The sequence below is a fragment of the Ovis canadensis genome, chromosome 13 (genome assembly GCF_042477335.2).
Source record: "Ovis canadensis isolate MfBH-ARS-UI-01 breed Bighorn chromosome 13, ARS-UI_OviCan_v2, whole genome shotgun sequence".
NCBI classification, from domain to species: domain Eukaryota; kingdom Metazoa; phylum Chordata; class Mammalia; order Artiodactyla; family Bovidae; genus Ovis; species Ovis canadensis.
In genome coordinates this window covers 34,271,884-34,292,671 of record NC_091257.1, presented here as the reverse complement: position 1 = coordinate 34,292,671, position 20,788 = coordinate 34,271,884, and the positions used below count along the sequence as shown (strand labels likewise).

Genomic DNA, 20,788 nt, shown 5'->3' with positions numbered 1-20,788 from the left:
CCTTCAAGACTGGTCAGGAGATGGCTTCTTCACAGAGAACAAATCCTCACTTACTACAATTAAGAAACCACCTTACTCTGAAGCATTAAAACACAAAACTCACCATCATAATTACAGAAACAGTCTTATTGGCCAGTTTCTTGCTGATATCATTTAAATGGTCCTTTACTCTGAGTTATAGTTATCCCCTTTTCTTATTATCTTTAAAAGTCAAAACTAACAAAAAAGCTGCCCCCTGCTCCCACCATGCTCGACCTCACATCATGATATGGCAGATAATTATTTAAGGTCTGCTATGTGCCAGATTCCCTAGAGGGGAAGATTCCCCTGGAGGAGAGCATGGCAGTGTTCCTGCCTGGAGAATCCCACGGACAGAGGAGCCTGGTGGGCTATAGTCCATGGGGTCACACAGTCAGGTATGACTGAAGCGACTTAGCATGTACACATGTGCCGGATGCTTATCAACACTTTCCATACATTAATTCATGCAACTGGCTTCCCCTCCTTACATTCCTGTGCAGTTGGGTGTTGGAGCCAGCTCACACCAACTCATGAGAATCAAACGTGCACATCTCTGTAAATCTGTGCATAGTGACACGCTGGGTGGTTTGAAATCGGCCGTGGACAGAAAATTTTCACTACAGAAATTGGCAAATACCACAGATCCAGACTTGACCCATCCCCTCCTCAAATCCAGTTGCTAACATTGACCAGCACACAACTTCAAATATTCTGAATTCTTTATTATATGACACACATACATGGTCCAGACTCTCAGATCAGAAATCAGCAAACATGAGTTTCCTGGAATCTAATAGCACCTTATTTTGAGGAATAATGCTATTACTTGAGTATGTTTTACCAGAGTTTCTTAAAAATATCTCCTATAGCAGCTCCTTGTTGTTGCTTACTCACTAAGTCACTTCCAATTCTTTTGCGACACCATAGACTATAGCCCACCAGGCTACTCTGTCTATGGGATTTCCCAGGCCAAGAATACTGGAGTGGGTTACCGTTTCCTTCTCCAGGGGATCATCCCAACCCAGGGATCAAACTCAAGTCTCCTATATTGGCAGATGGATTCTTTAATACTAAACCACCAGGAAAGCCCCCTCTAGCAGTTTAAGTATTGTCAAGATGCAAAAATATAACACAAAACAAAATAAATGAAATGGAAAATAAATTTTCAGGTTGTCTCAGCAATGGACATTGTAAAAACCACCATACAGAATATTGGCTTAAAAAAAGAGACAATGAATTTCCCGTTTCCAAGAAGTTACTGGAACACTTTATTAATGGCAGCTTTCACACAAGATTAAAAAGTCAATATAATGCCCTGAAGCACTTCTGAATCACAGAACAAAGATTAAATCGAAATCGGCATAATTTTACTGTAGTGTCTGCTGATTATTTGGAAATTGATCAACAGCACACGAATGCATGCTAATTCTCCAGGCACCAGATGCTGAATTAACCAGATGATGTCATTTCCCTGGCCATGAAAAACTAGTCTACCCTCAGAATCCAACAGGTTCTGGAGGACTTCCGTCAGGTGGGAATATTTTCATACTATTCTGTTCTTCTCTACAAAGGTTATTATGTGTTTATAAAGAAAATATTTTAAATAATGAATCTGCCTGCATAATAATGTTATCCAGTGGAAATAGTAACCTATACTGTATATAGTTATATCAAGCAGACTCATTTTAAAACTTGGAAAAACCTATCAGTCCTTGAGAAACACTTTAGAAGTGAGATTAAAATGTCTAAACGTCATTAGAGGTTGATATTCAGGCTCAGGTCTCTGGAGAATACACAGCATGGTAGAACTGGGTGAGGTGGACAAGACAGAGCCAGGTTGTCTGCTGGATATCCAGTGAGAAAAGCAAATTTGGACCCAAGTGGACTGCTGCCTGCATTGTTAAAACATACTTTCCAACTGTGGAAAGCAAAACTTACACACAATTCTTTCATACAAAGTGAGGACTTATAATTTATTCTGTTTCTCTGATAATGTTTTTATAATAATGAAACCTGGCATAAATTGATTATTAGTAACTTAACCACTGAAAGAGATAGGAAGGCTAAAGCATATGAACAAACATTATATTATTGTGAATTAACAATTTTTTTAGCATTTTTCATAAGAGACTTGTGATCATTAATCTACTATAAAAGTCCTTCATTAGACTTACCCTATATGCCTTGTTTTTTTTCCCCCAATGACAATTTGCTTTGGTGATGTCAAACTCAGTAAGATAAACACAGTTCTTCAATCACAAAATATGCCCCAGATTTGTTAAAAAAAAAAAAACCAACCTCACCATCTGCCAATGCACTGCACTGATGTTGGAGACTCACAATATTTAATAAAAAGCAAGAGGCTGGGTTTCTAATTCTTTGCCTTTCCAGGAAAAAAAGAAACCTAAATACACTTTTCTCAACACAAGTTCCCCAACCAAAAGTGCTAACAAGAAAAAGACTATGAGAGATTACACATTTAAATATAATCTCCCTGGTTTAGGGAACTCAGAAATCACTTAACATAATTTAATTTCCATACCATTGACACACGATCTGGCCTAGATCGGAATTCCTCCTGGATCCATTTACATCTTAGACAGTTCACAGACTTCCCCCCCCATAACACCCGTGCCCACTAGATGGTGCTGTGGTGCCCTGTTCAAACATTTTCACTTACTTGCAGTCTCTGTCTTCCAAATCGAAGTGAGGGTTGAAGTTAATCATAATTCTCTGGTATGGGTCCGGAGCCTGAATCAGCCATTCACATTTTTCACTTGGGTGATAAGAGTGAGGATAACCAGGAGATGTAAGGTACCCGGGGCTTTCAATTTTTATAGTATCGCCACACTTATCTGCAATAAAATTAACATTTTAGTACTAGATGGTTCCCTGTACAACCAGTTAGGTATTCTAGTTTTACACATCAATGACAGGTTATTAAACATTCCATAAGTTTTTAAGGGGAGCTCCAAGAGGTGCCTGCAGGTCCTTCAGGTGGCGCTGATAGCAACATGCCTCCAAAGAAGGCTCTTTGATCTCAGGAAGTTGGTTCAGGAGGACTTAGAGCTGAAAGGTCTCCATCCCCACCTCCCACAAAGTTCCCTCCCAAGAAAAAGGTCTTCCAGCATTAAAAACATTAAGTCCTCAATGGATGTTAACATGGTCCCCAGGGAGCTTCTGCTAGACTTAATTATACCCCCAGAAGTGTAATCACATTAAGTAGCAAGTTCTAAGTGAAGGCGACTAAAAGATGCTATTCCACCCCTTGTGTTGCTGTTTGATGATAAGCCTGGTCTGTGTCATTGATCAGTGAGCATTGTCATCCAGGACTTCAACTGGCTTAAAGCCAAACCCTTTTTGTTGTTGTCTTATCTGCCTGTAAATCTAAGTGATTTTGAGTTATCTCTGGTCTTTGAGATCCAGAGCATCAGGGAACAAAGTAGATGTGCTGAAGCAGAAATAATTCAGCTCTACTGCTCCTAGGAAAGTTGCTCAGTTTTGGAGACCAGATCAAAGTAACTGGGCAGAAAGAAAAATAAATAGCTACACAGATTAATTCTAATTACCTACATGTTGGAAAAAACTCCCCCACATGGAGGTCTGGGTATCACAGATGGTGATCTACACCCTTACATTTTAGAAAAGGTGAGCTAGCTACTTTTGACCTTCCTTAAAAAAAAACAAAACAATAAAACCCAAACCTGAAGTGATTCACTGAGAGCCAAAGAAACCAGTCTTTGGGCAGCTTTATTGTCCAGTATGGACCCTCACTGTCACTTTTTATGATGGATTTCATATTAGAGAGTCTCAGCCTGAAAGGCTGCCACATTTATTGATGCTTAATTTTGAGCAATAAAAATTCGGTGCATAAGCTATGTAAGAGGAACAGGTATGAAAGCAGTGAAACATATAAGCCTATCAATCACAAATTTTCAGTAATGGTATATATAGATTTTAATATTGCATCTAATAGATTCCCTGTGGAAAAAGAATGGCATTCTTTGCTCTCAGCATGAATTTATAAATCTACAGAATTTTATTACAGGAAAACCAGGTCAAATGGAAATGAAAGATGAAGTGCACATCAAAAATGCATAAAGCTACATGCATTACAGAAATCATTTCCCATAAATTAAAAGAGAAGACAATATAAATTACTTTGTTTTTCTCAGTTGCTAGATGTTTCTGACTTTGTTTCTTAGACTGTTGGGGGGCGGGGGTAGCCTTATAAGGGTTTCCTCTGCCTTAGCTTTTAGAAGCTTAAGGTTTGCCAAGAAGAAATGGTGTTGTAACTGGAGTTCAGAATCTCAGCTAATGATCATACTGGACTCTGTTATGTTATTCTGCAGAGGCTCTTGCATTATTTTAAATGTGCAGAAAACTTGGAAAGCAACCCCATCTCATTAAGTCTCCTCCAGCTCTGTACAAACATCATGGCAGTGTCTGGCATCTGTTAAGGAGTGAAATAAAACAGCACTGCTTGTAGCCACTCGACAGAGTCACTTCAGAAGACATTTAGGTGGACTCAGTACCACACCAGAGCTCTTTAATCTGTGACTTCTGAGAAAGTGACAGTGTAATAAGATAATGCGGACTCCTAGACTCCCTGGCTCTGTTAAATCTCTCTAACACTTGATTAAGAACGAGCAGTTTCTAATGATTCTGGACCATTAGTCCTAAATAAGGTTAATGAATTAATTTAGCAGACACTGGTACTCCAAGGAGGTGGACATGGCTGGGAAAGGTCTGCTGAGCTAGAGGCATTAACTGGCTTTGGTCACTGTTAAGTATAGCAACATAGGTTTAACCAGTCAAGTCACTGACTGCAGCTTAGGGTCTCAGCATTCCCCAGATTTCTGCTAAGAAAACTGGGAAGTATGTGTATCTCTCATGTATGTATATACACACACACATATGCACACACACACACAGACATACATATGGAGTTCACAGCCTAAAGTCTGAAAGCTATTGGCATTGGATTTCAAATCCATCCTATGAACACCCGCCACCGTGGAAGCAGATGTTGTTACTGTAATTTCTAAAGTCTAACCACTGGAGCTCTTTCAATTGGAGGTGAGTGTTATTTCATTCCCTGCCAGACTAGAGAAGGATGCCATCATCTGAGGTTCATTAATAAATTGAACTCTACATTCACAATTGTATGTGTTTTGCTTCCAAGCATATCTTTTAGAACACTGCTTGGTAGCTGCTCGGGAAATCTATTGCTTCAATCAGGAAACCTCTAAAAAGCATATTAGAGAGATTAACGCCCATCATAAAGATGTGATTTAAATTCCTCTCGGTATGAACCCCTCCACTTGTGGTCTCTTATTAAAACAATATACCACCGGTAAGTAGCGGATGGGCTCTCTTAATTACTCTGATTGAAATCTAAGCCAGGCTAAAGTAAATATTTGATAATTAGTTAATAATAATTGCTGAAGACTTACTGTAAAGATAATGTCACCCGCCCCCTTGCTTCCACCTACTTTACAGTGTAAGTTGAACATGCCTACAACCAGATCCCATTTTAAAACACATTATTTACGTTACAGGATACTGCTTCTAACCCAGCACGGTCTTTCATTTACTTAACACTGAGTGGTTTTAAAAGCTAAGTGGAAGCTGCAACTAGGTTAGGGGATTTTCACATATCCTGGTGCCTTACAGCGTGTGTATCAGATTCCTTTATTGACACGATATAACTTTCATTCATACTCCAGACGGAGCAGGGCTGGTTTGAAAAAGCGGAGGAGGGACTAACACCCACCCGCAAACCGCTATCTCCTGCGGGCACCCACCAGAGGAATCAGTTCGGGGGAGCTGTCGGAGAATCAGGAAGTGCTCCCGGTAAAGTGTTCATTAACTTTCAACAGCCATCATATTTTTGAAAGGGAGTCTCCTCTAATTGCCTTGGGGAGGAAACATTATTAAGATAATTGGTGCGCTGATCTGGGAAGGTAGGGCGCTCAGCCTTGTAGCAGAGGTGGGAAAAACCCCATGGCCAAACAACCAACTTCAGGAGGGAGTCAGAGGACGTGAAATCTCCCTGCCCTACCTACAACGACTAATCTTAGTTCTTTATTTCTCCGTCTGGCTAAAAGTTTCCTTCACCGGGAGGCGGCTCTCCCCGGTGGGTCCCGGCAGCTCGGAGCGGGCAGCCGGGAACCGGGTTCACCCCCGCGGCCGCGCGCCTCCGCCTGTCACTTACCGTTGCGAAAAGCGCCGGCCGCGCCGAGGACCAGGGCTAGCGCGGCGCACAGGAGCTGCAGCCCCTTCTCCATCCTCCCTTCGCCGGGTCTCCGGGGCGAACGCGGGAGAACCGAACGTGCGGGGAAAACAGAGCACCGGGGCGATCTCCACGATCCGGAGCGCTTTCACTCCTCCCGGAGCTGTAAAATCCTCAGACCGTTTTGGAGAAAGAAAAGCGTTGAGGCAATGCCTTGATCCGAGAGAAACGCTCCTCTTTTTGTGTCTCAAGTCGCCTGCATCCTGTCATTTAGCTCCGGTTTCCTCTCTCTTTTCCCACACTTGTTCCTCTTCCAGGAGCCGCTGCCCGGGCCATGTCTCAAAAAAAAAAAAAAAAAAAGTGGGGGGTGTGGGAGGGGGAGGAGGGACGTAGAGAAACACACACCAACGCCAATTTCCAGAAAGAAAAAAAAAAAAAAAATCCGGCTTGATTCTGGACCCGTTGGATCCGGGGAGCTGGCGCCCAAGGGAGGTCGGGGTGTCTGCGCGAAGAGGAGCAAGCAATGAAAAGATGAGCGGGAGACGGAGGAGTTTCACCAACTGCACCCCCGCCTCCCCCACTGCCTCCTCCCCTCCCCTTCTGGAGCCCTTCCCTCGCTTCCCCCCGCCCCTCTCCCCGAACAGGCTCGCCAGCGATTGCCTGACAAGAGACGGGGAGGAACAAGTTTCTCTCCCTGAACGTTCCCTGTCCGTCTGTCCGTCTCTCCCACAAGCCCTGCTGGGATCTTCCCCGGCAGGGAGGCGCCGGGACTCCGTGCCCAGGGCCGGGTGCCGGATGTGTTTGCGGGGGTACCGGGCGTCGAGGTCGGTGGCAGCGCCAGGGTCGGGCTAGCCCATCTCGGCATGCTCGCTCGGGCCCCCGGGGGAGAGCGGGCAGTTCCGCTAAGATTTTGGGGGGTCGGCCGCCGGAGACAGGCAGCGCGCCCGGGAGGTGGCGGCTGCTTCTCCCAACTCCGAAACCCTCGGGAGGCGCCCGAGACGTGACCTGGGGTCGTGACCTGGGGCAGGAGCAGCAGGGCGCCCCTGGACGTTGCGGATCAGGCCCGAAGGGGCCGAGGAAAGGGGCTGGGGTTGGGGACGCACCCCGGAGCCGGGCGAGAGTCGGCAGTAATCGCTGCCACGCAGAGCCGAGTCAGTAGACTCACGCAGACTAGGCTGTGCTGCAGCCCCGCCCGGCCTGCCTGCCCCGTATCGGGGCGCGCGGCTGGGCGCCTGGCGAGCCCGGGTGTCTGCCGCGCGCCGCGGGCTCCATTGTTGCCGAAGATCTGGTGTCCTCTTCTCCCGGCCAGAGGGGACGCCGAAGGGTGGAAGGTGGTGAGCCTTCCAGCTAGGGGGCAGTCGTCGCCCGACCCCACCCAGCCGGCTTATTCGGAGCCCAGGTGCTCGGGGTTTGGAAATGAGGGGTCCAGCGGTCGGGGCTCCTGTGCATCACCGGGGAGCAGGAACAGTGGCGGGGGCGGGGTGTTGCTCTTGGCCGGGCTCTCACTGCGCCCGCTCCGGCGACAGGCCGTTGTCACGCCGGCCCACCCCCGCCTCCCACTGCAGCGCGTCCTCAGTGGGCTCTGGATGCCCCCCAGTTCGGTCCCCGAAGGGTTTTCCGGGAAGTGCTGCAGAAAGCCTCTGCAGATAGGAATAGCAAGGACATTTCAGGGACCAAACAGGTTTTGGCTACGGATCAGGCCCTTGAGAAGGTAAATGCCCAGGGCCCCCTCCGAAGGAGTTCGTGGGGAAGGTGAAAAGGTCAGCCGCCTTCTGGGAACGGCGTTTCTGCACACACCCGAAAGCAGAGCCTTAGTCCTACCTGGCGCAAAGAGCTGGCAAAAGAGATTTAGGAATGTTGGCAGGAAGACTCTGGTCAAAGGTTTTGGCGGAAGAACTAGGGGCGGGACGCGAGAAAGGCGGCCCAGCGCGCGCGGGCCCGGGTGAGGGCTCCGCTCTAGCGGGTGGCGGCTGGACGCGGTGGCGCGCCCCGGCTGGGGTACAGACGATCCCCGCGCGCCGTGCAAAGCTGCACCTCGGGCTTGCGGGCCCGCGCCGGGGGAGTCCCCGCCTCCAAGCTGGAGACCGGCCTCCTGGGCGCACGAGTCGTCATCCCCCCACTCCCCACCTCCCCCGCCGCCCGGGCCCGAGCGCTTATTCGCCCTAGCTGGTTTCCTACTTCCCCGCTATCCCACCCCGGACTCTGGGTGGAAAGGTGGCACTGTGAGGCCGAGAGTCAAACGCCTGGGCGGGGCGGAAGAGGCAGTGGCGGGGTGAGACCGGGCGCCAGGCGCGCCCGCGCAGACCCCGGGGAGCCATCGCCGCAGAGGGAAGCCCGGGCGCTTTGGCTACCGCGGGCGCGCGACGCCTCCTCCCCGCTTTGCGCTCAGTCCCAGGCGCACCCCCGGCAGTGGCAATCCCCGGCTGCTTGGGGCGAGCGGCATCGTCAGATTTGGGGTAACCCCGGGCGACCTCAGCCCGAGGTTCGGAGGGAGAGGCGCCTCTCGAAACTGGCAGGTTGACAGAGAAGTCGAACCGCGCGGCGCAGCGCCGGGGCGTCCCAGAGTCACGGCTGCCCGCCTCCTTCCTAGTGGGACCCGCGCGGCCCCGCGCGCTCCCGGGACCGGGTTGACCAGTCTGTGCCTCCGCGGGGTGAGCGAGGGGACACTCGCAGAGACTTGAGCCGTGTTGTTTTTAGAAAACTGCCGCCAATCTCTCTTCCCTTTTCCCTGCTGAGTGTGCATTTCCCAGTCTGAACCCACCAAGCTAACAAAGCCACCAGATCCTGCGCTCCAAGAGGCACTGCCCCCGCCCCGCCACCTCGCCCCCTTCCTCCCACCCGCCTTTCCCGGGGAAGGGTCGGCACGCAGAAAACGCCTTTCTTGCTCAGCAGCTGAGCATTTTGCCAGCCTTTCTCCAACCAACTAATAAGACACGCAGTAGGTACTCTGGGGGAAATATCATATTTAAGTTCTGCCTCTGATTTTTCTGATCTGAGACTTTTCTCTAACTCCGGAGTTTCCACATGCAGTTCTGGGTAATGGGAACCCTACCGCACTGATTGATAACTGGCTGCTAGTGGGCAAGTACGGAGCAAATTGTCCTTGCTAACAACGTCTTTCTTCTGCTGGTGGAATCCACTAAGTGTCAAAGAAGGTCAGTTTTAGATTTCTGCTCTTCCCTCTGTAAGGAGACAGACCGACCTTTACAGAGGTAAGTGATAGGAAGAATTTGGCAGTATTCCTAGGCTGATTCTATTTTGTCTCGAGAACACACATCCCTCTTTCAGACATCACAAGTCCTCAGGCTATGTAGGATCCGATTCGACTGAAGGGAAGATCCACCACCACACTCCCTGAGTGCAAGGCAGAGGCCCTGGATGGACAACACCCAGCTTCAGGAACTCCCATGAAGGGGTTACTGCAAGAAGAAAACCCTTCACTTCTGCCTCCTGAGCCAGAATGGAACAGAGGTCCATCATTTAAGAATAGACTGGGTGGTAAATGTATGGTTTCTTTCATCAAGCGCTCATCAATTTGTCATAAGTAGGTGAGATCCATTGCTCCCAGAAGGCCATTTGAGCTACTAATGTCCTCAAAATTTCTAGGTTGGTGCAAATGCAGATTGGTATTTCAGAACTGCATCACATCAAGTTGCTGCAGGAGGGCATGGCAACCCACGCCAGTATTCTTGCTTGGAGAACCCCATGGACAGAGGAGCCTGGAGGGCTACAGTCCATAGGGTCACACATGCCTGAAGGTACTTAGTACATAGGTACACAAAGTCTAGTCAAGTTTTTTTAAAGCATACACATCAGCTTATCTCAGAAAAGCAACCACAAAACATAGTTTTAGTAGGAGCTAACCTACATTTGAAATGTAAGAATGAAAGACATAAAATAGAAAAGCTTAAAAATTGAAACTTAGATTAAGTGCCCACTATTTAAAATAATTACATTAAAAATGGCATGGTTGTTAAATGACTCTGTCATTCAAGGGATGCCCTTTTGGACCTCATGTAGAGCTGTCTCCATTTGGATTAACAGAGGAAAGAGGAAAATAAACTAATGAACGTTTCCCTTCTGTTCCTTCATTTTGGGCCTTTTAAAAACCTTGAAAATTCTTCAAATATTGAAGAAAAGACTACTATCAAAGTTTTAAAACAGAGTTACAATATAAAGTGTCTGTAATACAGTGTGTACAAATGCAGGAAGACAATGCTAAAGTTTGAATCATGTGAGTAGATTCAAAGCATTTTTTGGTGTCAAATGTTAGGGCTAGAATTTGAAAACTATTTTTTGTCTGAAAAGATAATCTTAGATTATTCTGCCTTCACTGATTACTTTTCATCATAAAAATTAAATAATAATAATCCATAGAAATACTCATCAAATCAATTAAGACATCATTAGAGAGAACACAGTCAACATTTGAAAAGAACTACTTCTAAGTAGAACAATCTATAAAGCATTATTTGAACATCAAATAAGGGAAAGCTATCTCTTAAAAGTTTATCATAGTGAACTAAAATTCTGAAGAATTAAAAAAATTAGTAAAACCTAAATTAAAACTATCAACTAAAGGTCAAAAATAATTCTAGAGAATTTTGAAAATTAGTAAAAAATAATTTAAAAACTATCAACCAAAGGTCAGAAGAACCCTCCAAAAAACATCTCACAGTTAAGAACTATAGAATTTATCCTAACAGAATATTATTTCATTTTGTATTTTAGTAGATGGCTCCAGCTATTTACATGAGAATGATGCAGTTGTAAATGGAATTATTTTCTTAATTTCTCTTTCTGATATTTATTACTAGTGTACACAAACACGACAGATTTCTATGTATTGATTTTGTAGTTTACAACTTAATTCTGAATCTGAAACTCCAATATTTTGGCGACCTGATGCGAAGAACTGTCTCATTTGAAAAGACCCTGATGCTGGGAAAGATTGAAGGCAGGAGGAGAAGGGGACAACAGAGGATGAGATGGTTGGATGGCATCACCAACTCAATGGACGAGTTTGAGTAAACTCTGGGAGTTGGTGATGGACAGGGAGGCCTGGCGTGCTGCAGTCCATGGGGTCACAAAGAATCAGACATGACTGAACTGAACTGAACAGTGTTTTGATGGAGTCCTTAGGGTTTTCTATCATATCATCTTCAGATAGAGACAGTTTTACTTCTGTTTGGATGTCTTTTATTTATTTATTTTTCCTTGCCTAATTGTTCTGACTAGGCCTTGCAATATGTTGAATAAAAGTGAAAAGGGTGGGCATCCTCGTCTTGTTCCTGATCCTACAGGAAAATCTTTCAGCTTTTCCCTGTTAAGTATGATCTTAACGCTAGATTTGTGATATACGGCTTTGTTATATTGAGGTATGTACCCTCTCTACCCAATTTGTTGAGTGTTTATATACCATAAATGGATGTTGAATTTTTGTCAAATGCTTTTTCTGAATCTATTGAAATTATCATATAATTTTTATCCTTCATTTTGTTAATGTAGTGTGTCACACCAACTAATTTGTAGATGTTGAACCATCCTTGCATCCCAAGTAAATCCCATTTGATCCTGGTGTATGTTCTTTTAATGTGCTGTCGACTTCAGTTTTAATAATATTTTGTTGAGAATTTTTGTATCTGTGCTCATCAAGGATATTGGCCTGTAATTTTCTTTTCCTGCGGGATCTTTGTCTGGTTTGGGTTTTGAATATTGTTAAACGTTTTGATGATGGGTCGATTCTAGTATTGGGGCACAATGTTGAAAATAAGGCACAGGGAAGATGATAAGGGTATAAATTGCCTGACAAGGCAGGAGGGGATGTAATCTGGATTTCAGAAAGACAGTTTACTCTAGATTGAATGAGGGACAGCTCCTTCGTTATAACTGTAGGGAAAGAGGAGCTGATGAGGATAACTGCCAGCAGGTTTGTCATTCTGTAGAATAAGTGGACAGTATTTTCTTTTACATTATCTCCTGTCTTCTATAGCAAGAGACAGAGGGGTGCTTAAAGTCTACAAAGAGCAGTGAAATTGGAGTGAAGACCAGACTAACTAGAGAAGCTGTTACTGCTATTGCTGTGGTTTTGATAATTTTTGATTAAAATAGTTTGAGAATTTGAGCTAGGAAAACACTTTCCTAGAAAAATTGGCTAGGCTTTCATAAAAGTCACAAAAATATGCTAACTCCTACTGAAATAATAATAGCACATGAAAGGTATTATTTTAACTTAAATGATTCATAGTAGGTGCTCAATAAATGCTTTAAGAAATGGGAATTTTTCTAAGCATTATTTATAACAAATTAAAGACTATGTCTATTGATGTACAGGAAGTATTACTCTAAATATCTCTTTTCAGTTATGTCTATCCCCTATTCATGCTCATCTTTGGCCTTTAATATTCTAGAGAGGGCCAAAGAGGGTTTTAGAATTTGTGTTTTACACCCTATACCAGACATCCACAGACTGACTTATTTAGACAATTAATGTGAAATACAACCAAAACATTTCTTTAGTTTTGTCAGTTTCAGAATCACCATCAGTGTTAGATAAGTTAATCACAGATATTTATGTGATTCTTTTGCTTGCTTTGAATTGTTACATAATTTCTGCCTTGGGCTTCCCTGGTAGCTCAGCTGGTAAAGTATCCACCTGCAGTGTAGGAGACCGGGTTCAATTCCTGGGTCGGAAAGATCTGCCGGAGAAGTGATCGGCTACCCACTCCGGTACTCTGGCCTGGAGAATTCCATGGACTGTATAGTTTATGCAGTCAGAAAGAGTCAGACACGACTGAGTGACTTCATTCACACTTCCTGCCTTGATAGTTCAGACAAACATATTGCACAGACTGTCTGTCAGTGGGCATCTTTCTTCAATGGGTTATGTTAAACCATCAGATTGTTAGTGCTTTGCCTCCTATGTAGAAGGTGATACATTAATACTTGGAGATTTTCAGCTACAAAATTCACTGCCTGGATAGACTTGCCCTAATGCCATACAAAGCTTGTATGAGGTGAGAAGGCCATGCAGAACAAGGCAGGTTTTCTTAAGTTTTATATTTAAAAAAATTTTCAGCCAATTAGTGCAGCAGGTTACCTTTTGCAGGCATACTTTCCTCCTACTCGAATGCTGTAAACACCCCAAGAGGGACAATAAATAGCAGTGTAGACAGGAAGGACAAATATTTGTTAAGAGACACTCCTGCACTTTCTCTTCTTGATTTTTTTCAATGTAAGTTTTAGTTGTAGGAACTGGAAATAATAGAACCATAAAAGTTTAGACAGCAAAGTTATAAAGTGACAGGGGATAAGAAAATACATGTATAAGTTTGCCTTTTGAAATATAAGGCAAAAAGGAAGTGGCATTAGGTCCGTCTAATTATACTGCATATGTGTGCATTAACAGAGTTCAGAATGGACCTGGGTCTTACCAGCCTCTAAAAGCACTGCTTCTTTTTCTCATACCATGGATGGAAAAACCAGAATAGGTGGTGTGTTCAAATTTAACAAGATTATGCAGCAATTCTGTGATGGAATAAAATATGAGAAATTGATGTTGAACTTAGATTTTATCTTACAGAAGTTGGAAGTAAGGCTTTATAGTAAAATAATTAACACAGTTGGTTCATTCTTTTGAAAATTCAGTGCCTATTTAATAGCTTGTGTTTTATGATATCAAATGTCTTCTTAAATTCCTACTGTGCTATTGTCTCTAGTCAGGTGTACAAAGGCACAGGGTAGCTTTTTCAAACCTCTTTGTGATTTTAGAGCCTTTGGGATTATATTTAAGGATAAGTTGGATGTTTTAAGCAGTACTCAAATTTTAGCTCATACTCAAATTGACTCAAACATACTCAGATTTAATGTTGTCTGCCAAAGCAGACTCCTGTCTCATTGATTTTTAAGGTTCTTTGGGCTTTGATTTGAAAATGTGTGCCTTGGGTTTTCACACAGTTATCTGTCCTAGACAGACCAACTCTGTTATCTATGAAGCTGATGTTAGCCTCGATCATGTCAAGTGAACGTCTTTTATTATGTAGATATAAGATCACAACTTTTCCTGTTACATGTAAGAGGAACTTTCTTGTCAGTTACAGGATATATGAGTGTGTGGTACTCAGGGTTGTCCGTTGCACAGCCAGAAACAAACCAGGATTAATAAAACAAAAGCGATTTTTAATTGTCATATCTGAGAAGTGAAGAAGTAGACCTGGCTTCAAGAAGAGGTGGAGCCAAAGGTCCAGTTGGTGCCAGTCAGCAGGGCATTTTCTGTGTTTCATCTGAGTTGGCTTCCTTCTCAGGTGAGAGCTTTCCAGGCAGAGTTATCAGGCGGTCATGATTGTTCCAGACTTAAGTGAGCCTTTCTTGCAGATTGTGATCACAGAGGAAGGATGTGGGGGCAGAGGCTTTCTCCCCTAGAAGATGTAATTATCTGTAATAAAACTATGGTTGGCTCCCCTTGGATGATATGCCCAAGGGAAATGGATTATTCTTGTTAACTGTCCTGGATCACTTGCCCACCCTACCTGTGGCCACGAAGCCATGTGCTAGACAAAATGCAGAGAGGAATTCTAGAGAAAATCTCTGGATTCTTTGAAAAAAGGGGAAGGAATGCTAGACTACACAAGTCAACAGTTGTCTGCTCTTCAGAAGACTCTTCTCTTTGTTACTTAGTTGTTTTGAGTGAGAGTGTATGAAAACTTGCAGTCCTTTGTTTTGATTAGGGTTGATGCTACTGTGTTGTGTTTTGCTTGGTTTTTAGTTTTTCATCTAAATATACACTCACAGCAGATAGCATGAAGCCATAGATTTTATTACACAATCCGAAGGTAGTGCTTCATTCAGGGTTGACTGTCAGTCAAAATTATAAAGCAGGTGAAGGAGTTCATCTTTAACTCCATCTTCTTTTTGGAGTGAAGTTCCTGTATTTTATTGTCTCTTCCCTGTTCCCTCACAAAGACCTTGAAAGAAATAGATCACGTTAAGAGCACAATGCATAACCCACAGAATGCTGAGATTTCAGGGAAGATTTTAGAAGTGATGAAACTTCCAGAATACACTCATAAGGATACTAAATAAGGCACCGTGCATGCTGGTGTCGGTGTATACCGCTGAGGTTCAGAAGTTCTAAGTTGCCTTTCGGGGGAAATGAGGGCATATTTATGGTGAAGAGATTGCCATGAAGACACAGCCTAAGACGTACTGACAAAATAATGTTTTCTTCAACAAATGAAAAGTTTTTACAGTAACATGATTCAGTTCAGTTCAGTTCAGTCGCTCAGTCTTGTCCAACTCTTTGTGACCCCGTGAATCACAGCACGCCAGGCCTCTCTGTCCATCACCAACTCCCAGAGTTCACACAAACTCACGTCCATCGAGTGGGTGATGCCATCCAGCCATCTCGTCCTCTGTTGTCCCCTTCTCCTGCCCCCAATCCCTCCCAGCATCAGAGTCTTTTCCAATGAGTCAACTCTTCGCATGAGGTGGCCAGAGTACTGGAGTTTCAGCTTTAGCATCATTCCTTCCAAAGAACACCCAGGACTGATCTTTAGAATCGACTGGTTGGATCTCCTTGCTGTCCAAGGGACTCTCAAGAGTCTTCTCCAACACCACAGTTCAAAAGCATCAATTCTTCGGCGCTCAGCCTTCTTCACAGTCCAACTCTCACATGGCTGGTGGACTTTAAATATAAATTTTGCAGTAAACAGCAGTTGCATCATAAAAGGAAAGGCTTGGGACTGTATATTTTTCTTGTGTGATGTTTTCTTGACGTATGTTAAGCTCCGCTGAAAACGAAGAAATAGAGAATTTGAACAGACCAATTATCAATAATGAATCCATAATAAAAGAAAAACTCCCAGCAAACAAAAGTCCAGGACCAGATGGCTTCACAGATGAATTCTATCAGACATTTAGGGAAGAGTTTACATTGGTCCTTCTCAAACTATCCCCCAAATTGCATTCATTCTACAAGGCCAGCATCACCCTGTTACTAAAATCAGATGAAGTTACCACAAAATAAGGAAATGACAGATCAGTATCACTGATGACCATAGATGTAAAAATTCTCAACAAAACATTACCTCACTAAATCCAACAATACATCAAAAGAATCATGCACCATGATCAAGTGCGATTTATCCAGGGATGCAAGTATTTTTCAACATCTGCAAACTGATCACTGTGATACGCCAAACAGTGACAAAATGAAGCATCAAAGCCTGGTGATTGGGGAGTTCCTTGGCAGTTTCATGGTTGGGAGTCTGCACTTTCACTGCAGAGGACACCTGTTGGATTCCCTGCTTGAGGAACTAAGTTCCTACAAATTTGGGGTCATGGCCAAAATAAAACCAAAACCAAACCAAATCGAAACACCAGGTTACTATATCAGATGTATTGGGAACAAGCCTCTGTAGTACCTGTTTATTTTCTTTCACAAAATGTTACTTTTTAATTCTCAAAAGATAACAGATTTAAATGGGATGAGACCAAGGGCGGGGACAGCCTCACCTACGAGAGCACCCGACAGGAAACACAACTTAGTTTAAGAGATTAGGAGAACAGTCCCAGCTCCACCATGACCTTGCAATTCTGAACACACTGTTTCATCCTGCTGGTTTGCTAAGGTTTACATCTGTAAAAGACAGAAACTGAATTAACTCATCTTTTAAGACCTTGTTGTTTAGTTGCTAAGTCATGTTCGACTCTTTACAACCCCATGGACTGTAGCCCTCTAGACACTTCTGTCCATGGGATTTCCCAGGCAAGAATACTGGAGTGGGTTGACATTTGCTTCTCCAGGCAATCTTCCCGACCCGGGGATCAAACCCATGTCTTCTGCATTGGCAGGTGTTGCAAAACTGAGTGATTCTACTGTCTTATGGTCAGTTTTTTAAAAGATGTTAGAGTGGACAGGTCATCATCCAAGGTCACATGAAATCTTGAATGTGGGGGAGGGCTGTACCAGGGCATCACAGGAGTAACTCACATCAACAGGGCTTTGCCCGTATGATATTTGAAACCTTCTCAGTATAGTTTCTTTCTGAATTGTTTGTGTTCCGAACATGGACAGTGACATGGAGAGCCTGTTCTATGTTTATCTGTCTCTACTTTCAGCTCGCATGAGAAATCTGATAATAAAATACTATCAGAGGCTTGGCAGGGGATGATCAAAACCATGAGGAAGTCAAGCAAAGAAACTAAAAAACACACAGATCCAGCATCCCTCATCAAAATTTCTCTGCCTGATCTCCCGTAAGTATAGGACAAGCCAGTAGTTCTATTCAGCAGGGATCAGGAGTGCTTATTTCATGAAGGATATTTGTGTGTGAACTAAATATAAAAATTAAGAAAAAGATTTATGGAGAAAATACAGGTTAAAGCACGGCTTTTCTTCTTTAGCTTTCTCTGATCACGTGCTGTTTTGCTGCGGGAAAGTGTCTGCCCTTCTAGACACCCTTGTCAGTGGAAGCAGGTATCTTTCCTGCAGCACACGGACTCTCTAGTTGTGGTGCTCAGGCTTGGTTGCCCTGGGGCTTGTGGGATCTTGGTTCCCTAACCAGGGATGGAACTCACATCCCCTCCATTGCAAGGCAGATTCTTAACAACTGGACCACCAGGGAAGTTCCTCAAATTGAGTTTCTGCTCTCTATTTCCAGTTCCAATCAGGAGTAGTGATGGAACTTCCCTAGTGCCAGGTCAAGCTGAAGACAAATGATAACACATTTTGGTTGTAGGTCTCCTTATATATTGCCTTCAGCTTCTATACCAGGAATGTATCATTTTTAGAGTATTTTTCAGACCAACCTTGAGCTTAATTATGTATTTGCTTTTAAGGTTGAAAACTCTGCCAACCACATACTATGCTTTTGACCGAGAAGGTTCCTGGGCCAACTTGGGAGTCTTCATAGAGATCTTGGGTGGGCTTCTACTGGCTAGCTAGCTGCAGCAAATATTTTCAGTATCATGAAATCCAGGATGTCGGGTCTGTTGCTAACATGAAAATATTCCTCAGTAATATGTTGGCCCAAAAAGCATGAGGGAATCAGAAAGGAACTCCTCCATCCGTCTAATAAAGCCTGCCTTGGCTGTGGTTTTAATAACCATATCCCTTCATAAAAGCTGTCCTTGGAAAACAATATAAATACTATAAAGTTTTATAAAAGCCCCAGAAGATTCCACCTGTTCCCTTGAGGCTGAGATGACGATCCTGACTTTAAAATCCTGTCTTATTCCTTCTGAGTTTTCCCATTTCATGCTCGCTGGGAGTTTCTCTGTAAAATCAGCCTGTGGGTAATGAGGAAATCATTACTTTAATTGAAGGTCACACCTACAAAGATCCAGGTGGGTGTACTCTGGCTGATGGAAAAATCCCTCAGAGTGGTATCCTGCCGCCCTGAAAGAGAGGTCCAGTTGCAATTTGTCAGAACACGGGTGGCCCTGATTGGAATCTAGGACATTGTCTTCTTAATCTCACAACTGAGTAATTTCCATTCCTGATGACTCGCTTCATTTGAAGGGGGAAAAGAAGAGCCCCCAAGGACTTCATAATTAAACACAAATGCCTTCATAATTTTAAATCACACCTGAATGACTCCATACCCTGTTTGTGTTGTCCTTGTTCCGTCTACACAACTGTGACCTTTCAGTTCTGCCTAGATTAGTGCCATAGTCTTGTTATTTTTCTGTTTCTTCCAGCGCCTTTCTTTTAAAAGAGGAACCAAGAGAGTGATATTTTGGTGTTTGCTTGCTTGCTTTTCTCTTTGGTTATTGTTAACATCTAGGGTTGATGCACTTCTTAGCCTAAAGCAGGGAGGACATTCTAAACACAAAGCCACTGTACTTTCAACAACTTGATTTCCTAAACCATTGGAGGATTCTGGGATCTGTTAGACTGCAGCATAAGCATTTTATAGGCGTTCCCATGACAGAATTAATAGCTAACAGTTTCACCTAAAACCCCTTCATAATTTTCTTCTTCTCTTTTTTTTTGTCCAATTTGCTTTCTCTTTCTATGACTACAACTATTAAACATACACTCTCAATATCTCAGTTCCTCTTCTTTCCCTGGAGGAATATTTTCAATTCTGTAATTTCAGCTCCTGCTGCTTATCTTTGGGTCATTATTATTATTATGATGTGTGGTCCCTAGCCTAGATATGGGTTATGCTCTAGATATCTGTTTCAAAATTAGTTGGTTGGAGTCCTACATGGTTTCCTGTTAGAAGATAAACTATAGGCCAGTCCACCAAGACAGTTTAAACTCACACATAGCTGAACTTCCATTCTTGGTGGCTCTGAGCTGTGGAGCCCTTGATAACATAAGGCCTGGTTATTTTTAAGAGGGTTCAGGGCACTAAGTCAATAGGGTACTAATACGGATAGGCAAGCAAGAGCTAACAGGGCTCCTCTCTTGGGATTGCAAGGGGAATTTCTTGGTAGTAGGCTCTTAATGGGCTTCCCAGGTGGCTCAGTGGGTAAAGAATCTGCCTGCAAGGCAAGAGATGCAGGTTTGATCCTTGGGTTGGGAAGATCATCTGGAGGAGGGCATGGCAGTCCACTCCAATATTCTTGCCTGGAGAATCCCATGGACAGAACAGCCTAGCGGGCTACAGCCCATGGGGTCGCAAAGAGTTGGACATGACGAAGTGACTGAACATGCACAGGCTTCTAATGCTGTGGTTATTTGGGGTCCTAACTGGATTCAAAGCTCTAGGAAGGAGTGCCCTCACAACTGAGGACATCAGCTTAAAGAAGAGGGTCAGAAAGAACGGGTGTTCTCAGTGAGGTCAGAGAAGGCTTCATCACCTGGGTGGAGCAGCAGGTGAGCAGATTGTGTCATTGGTAAATAGCTTGTTTGGAAGTTAGGGACTGTCTTTCTTGATCAATGTGGTTTTATCTTTAAAATTAACCATATTCATGATATTAAGTCCTCTATATACAAACAGGTTCTGTTCCAAGAACACATTTGTAAGTCCAATTTGTTTTTATTCTTTTTTTTCTTTTAATATTTTTACTTTATTTTACTTTACAATACTGTATTGGTTTCGACATACATTGACCTGAATCCACCACGGGTGTACATGCGATCCCAACATGAACCCCCCCTCCCACCTCCCTCCCCACAACATCCCTCTGGGTCATCCCCATGCACCAGCCCCAAGCATGCTGTATCCTGCATCAGACATAGACTGGTGATTCGATTCTTACATGATAGTATACATGTTTCAATGCCATTCTCCCGTTTGGGAGAATGGCAATTTGTTTTTAAATCCACCAAAGTTAGCCTCGGTACCCAACTAGCAAAATCAGCTACATAATACTGTGCTGGAATAGATTTATACTTTTCACACAAATAATATGTAAACCAACAAACACAAACCATAAAGAGAACATTTTAAATCCTACAGTACAGTACCTTGAAAAATATGGTACACTGAAAAGTGCGGTACAGCAGCTGGCATTACAGGGGCTGGTATCCAGTGAACAGGCAAGAAGAGTTACTGACTTGGGAAGGGAGAGGTGGCGGAA

General features: G+C 43.7%; 1 protein-coding gene across 6 annotated transcripts in view; it reads right to left on the bottom strand.

Moving 5' to 3' along the window:
- Nucleotides 1–8,379, bottom strand: part of NRP1 (neuropilin 1) — a 146,731-nt gene extending 138,352 nt beyond the window's left edge. For 4 of the 6 annotated variants that reach the window (XM_069547377.1, XM_069547380.1, XM_069547381.1 and 1 more), the window contains exons 1-2: nucleotides 6,239–7,225; nucleotides 2,702–2,876 (exon numbers count right to left, since the gene is read on the bottom strand). In XM_069547377.1, the coding sequence (XP_069403478.1) occupies nucleotides 2,702–2,876; nucleotides 6,239–6,311 (248 nt within the window). In that variant the 5' untranslated portion in view covers nucleotides 6,312–7,225. Of the gene's footprint in view, nucleotides 1–2,701; nucleotides 2,877–6,238; nucleotides 7,226–7,359 lie in introns of those variants that run through there. The other 2 variants (XM_069547378.1, XM_069547379.1) reach the window with 2 other exon arrangements.
- Nucleotides 8,380–20,788: the final 12,409 nt, after the last annotated feature.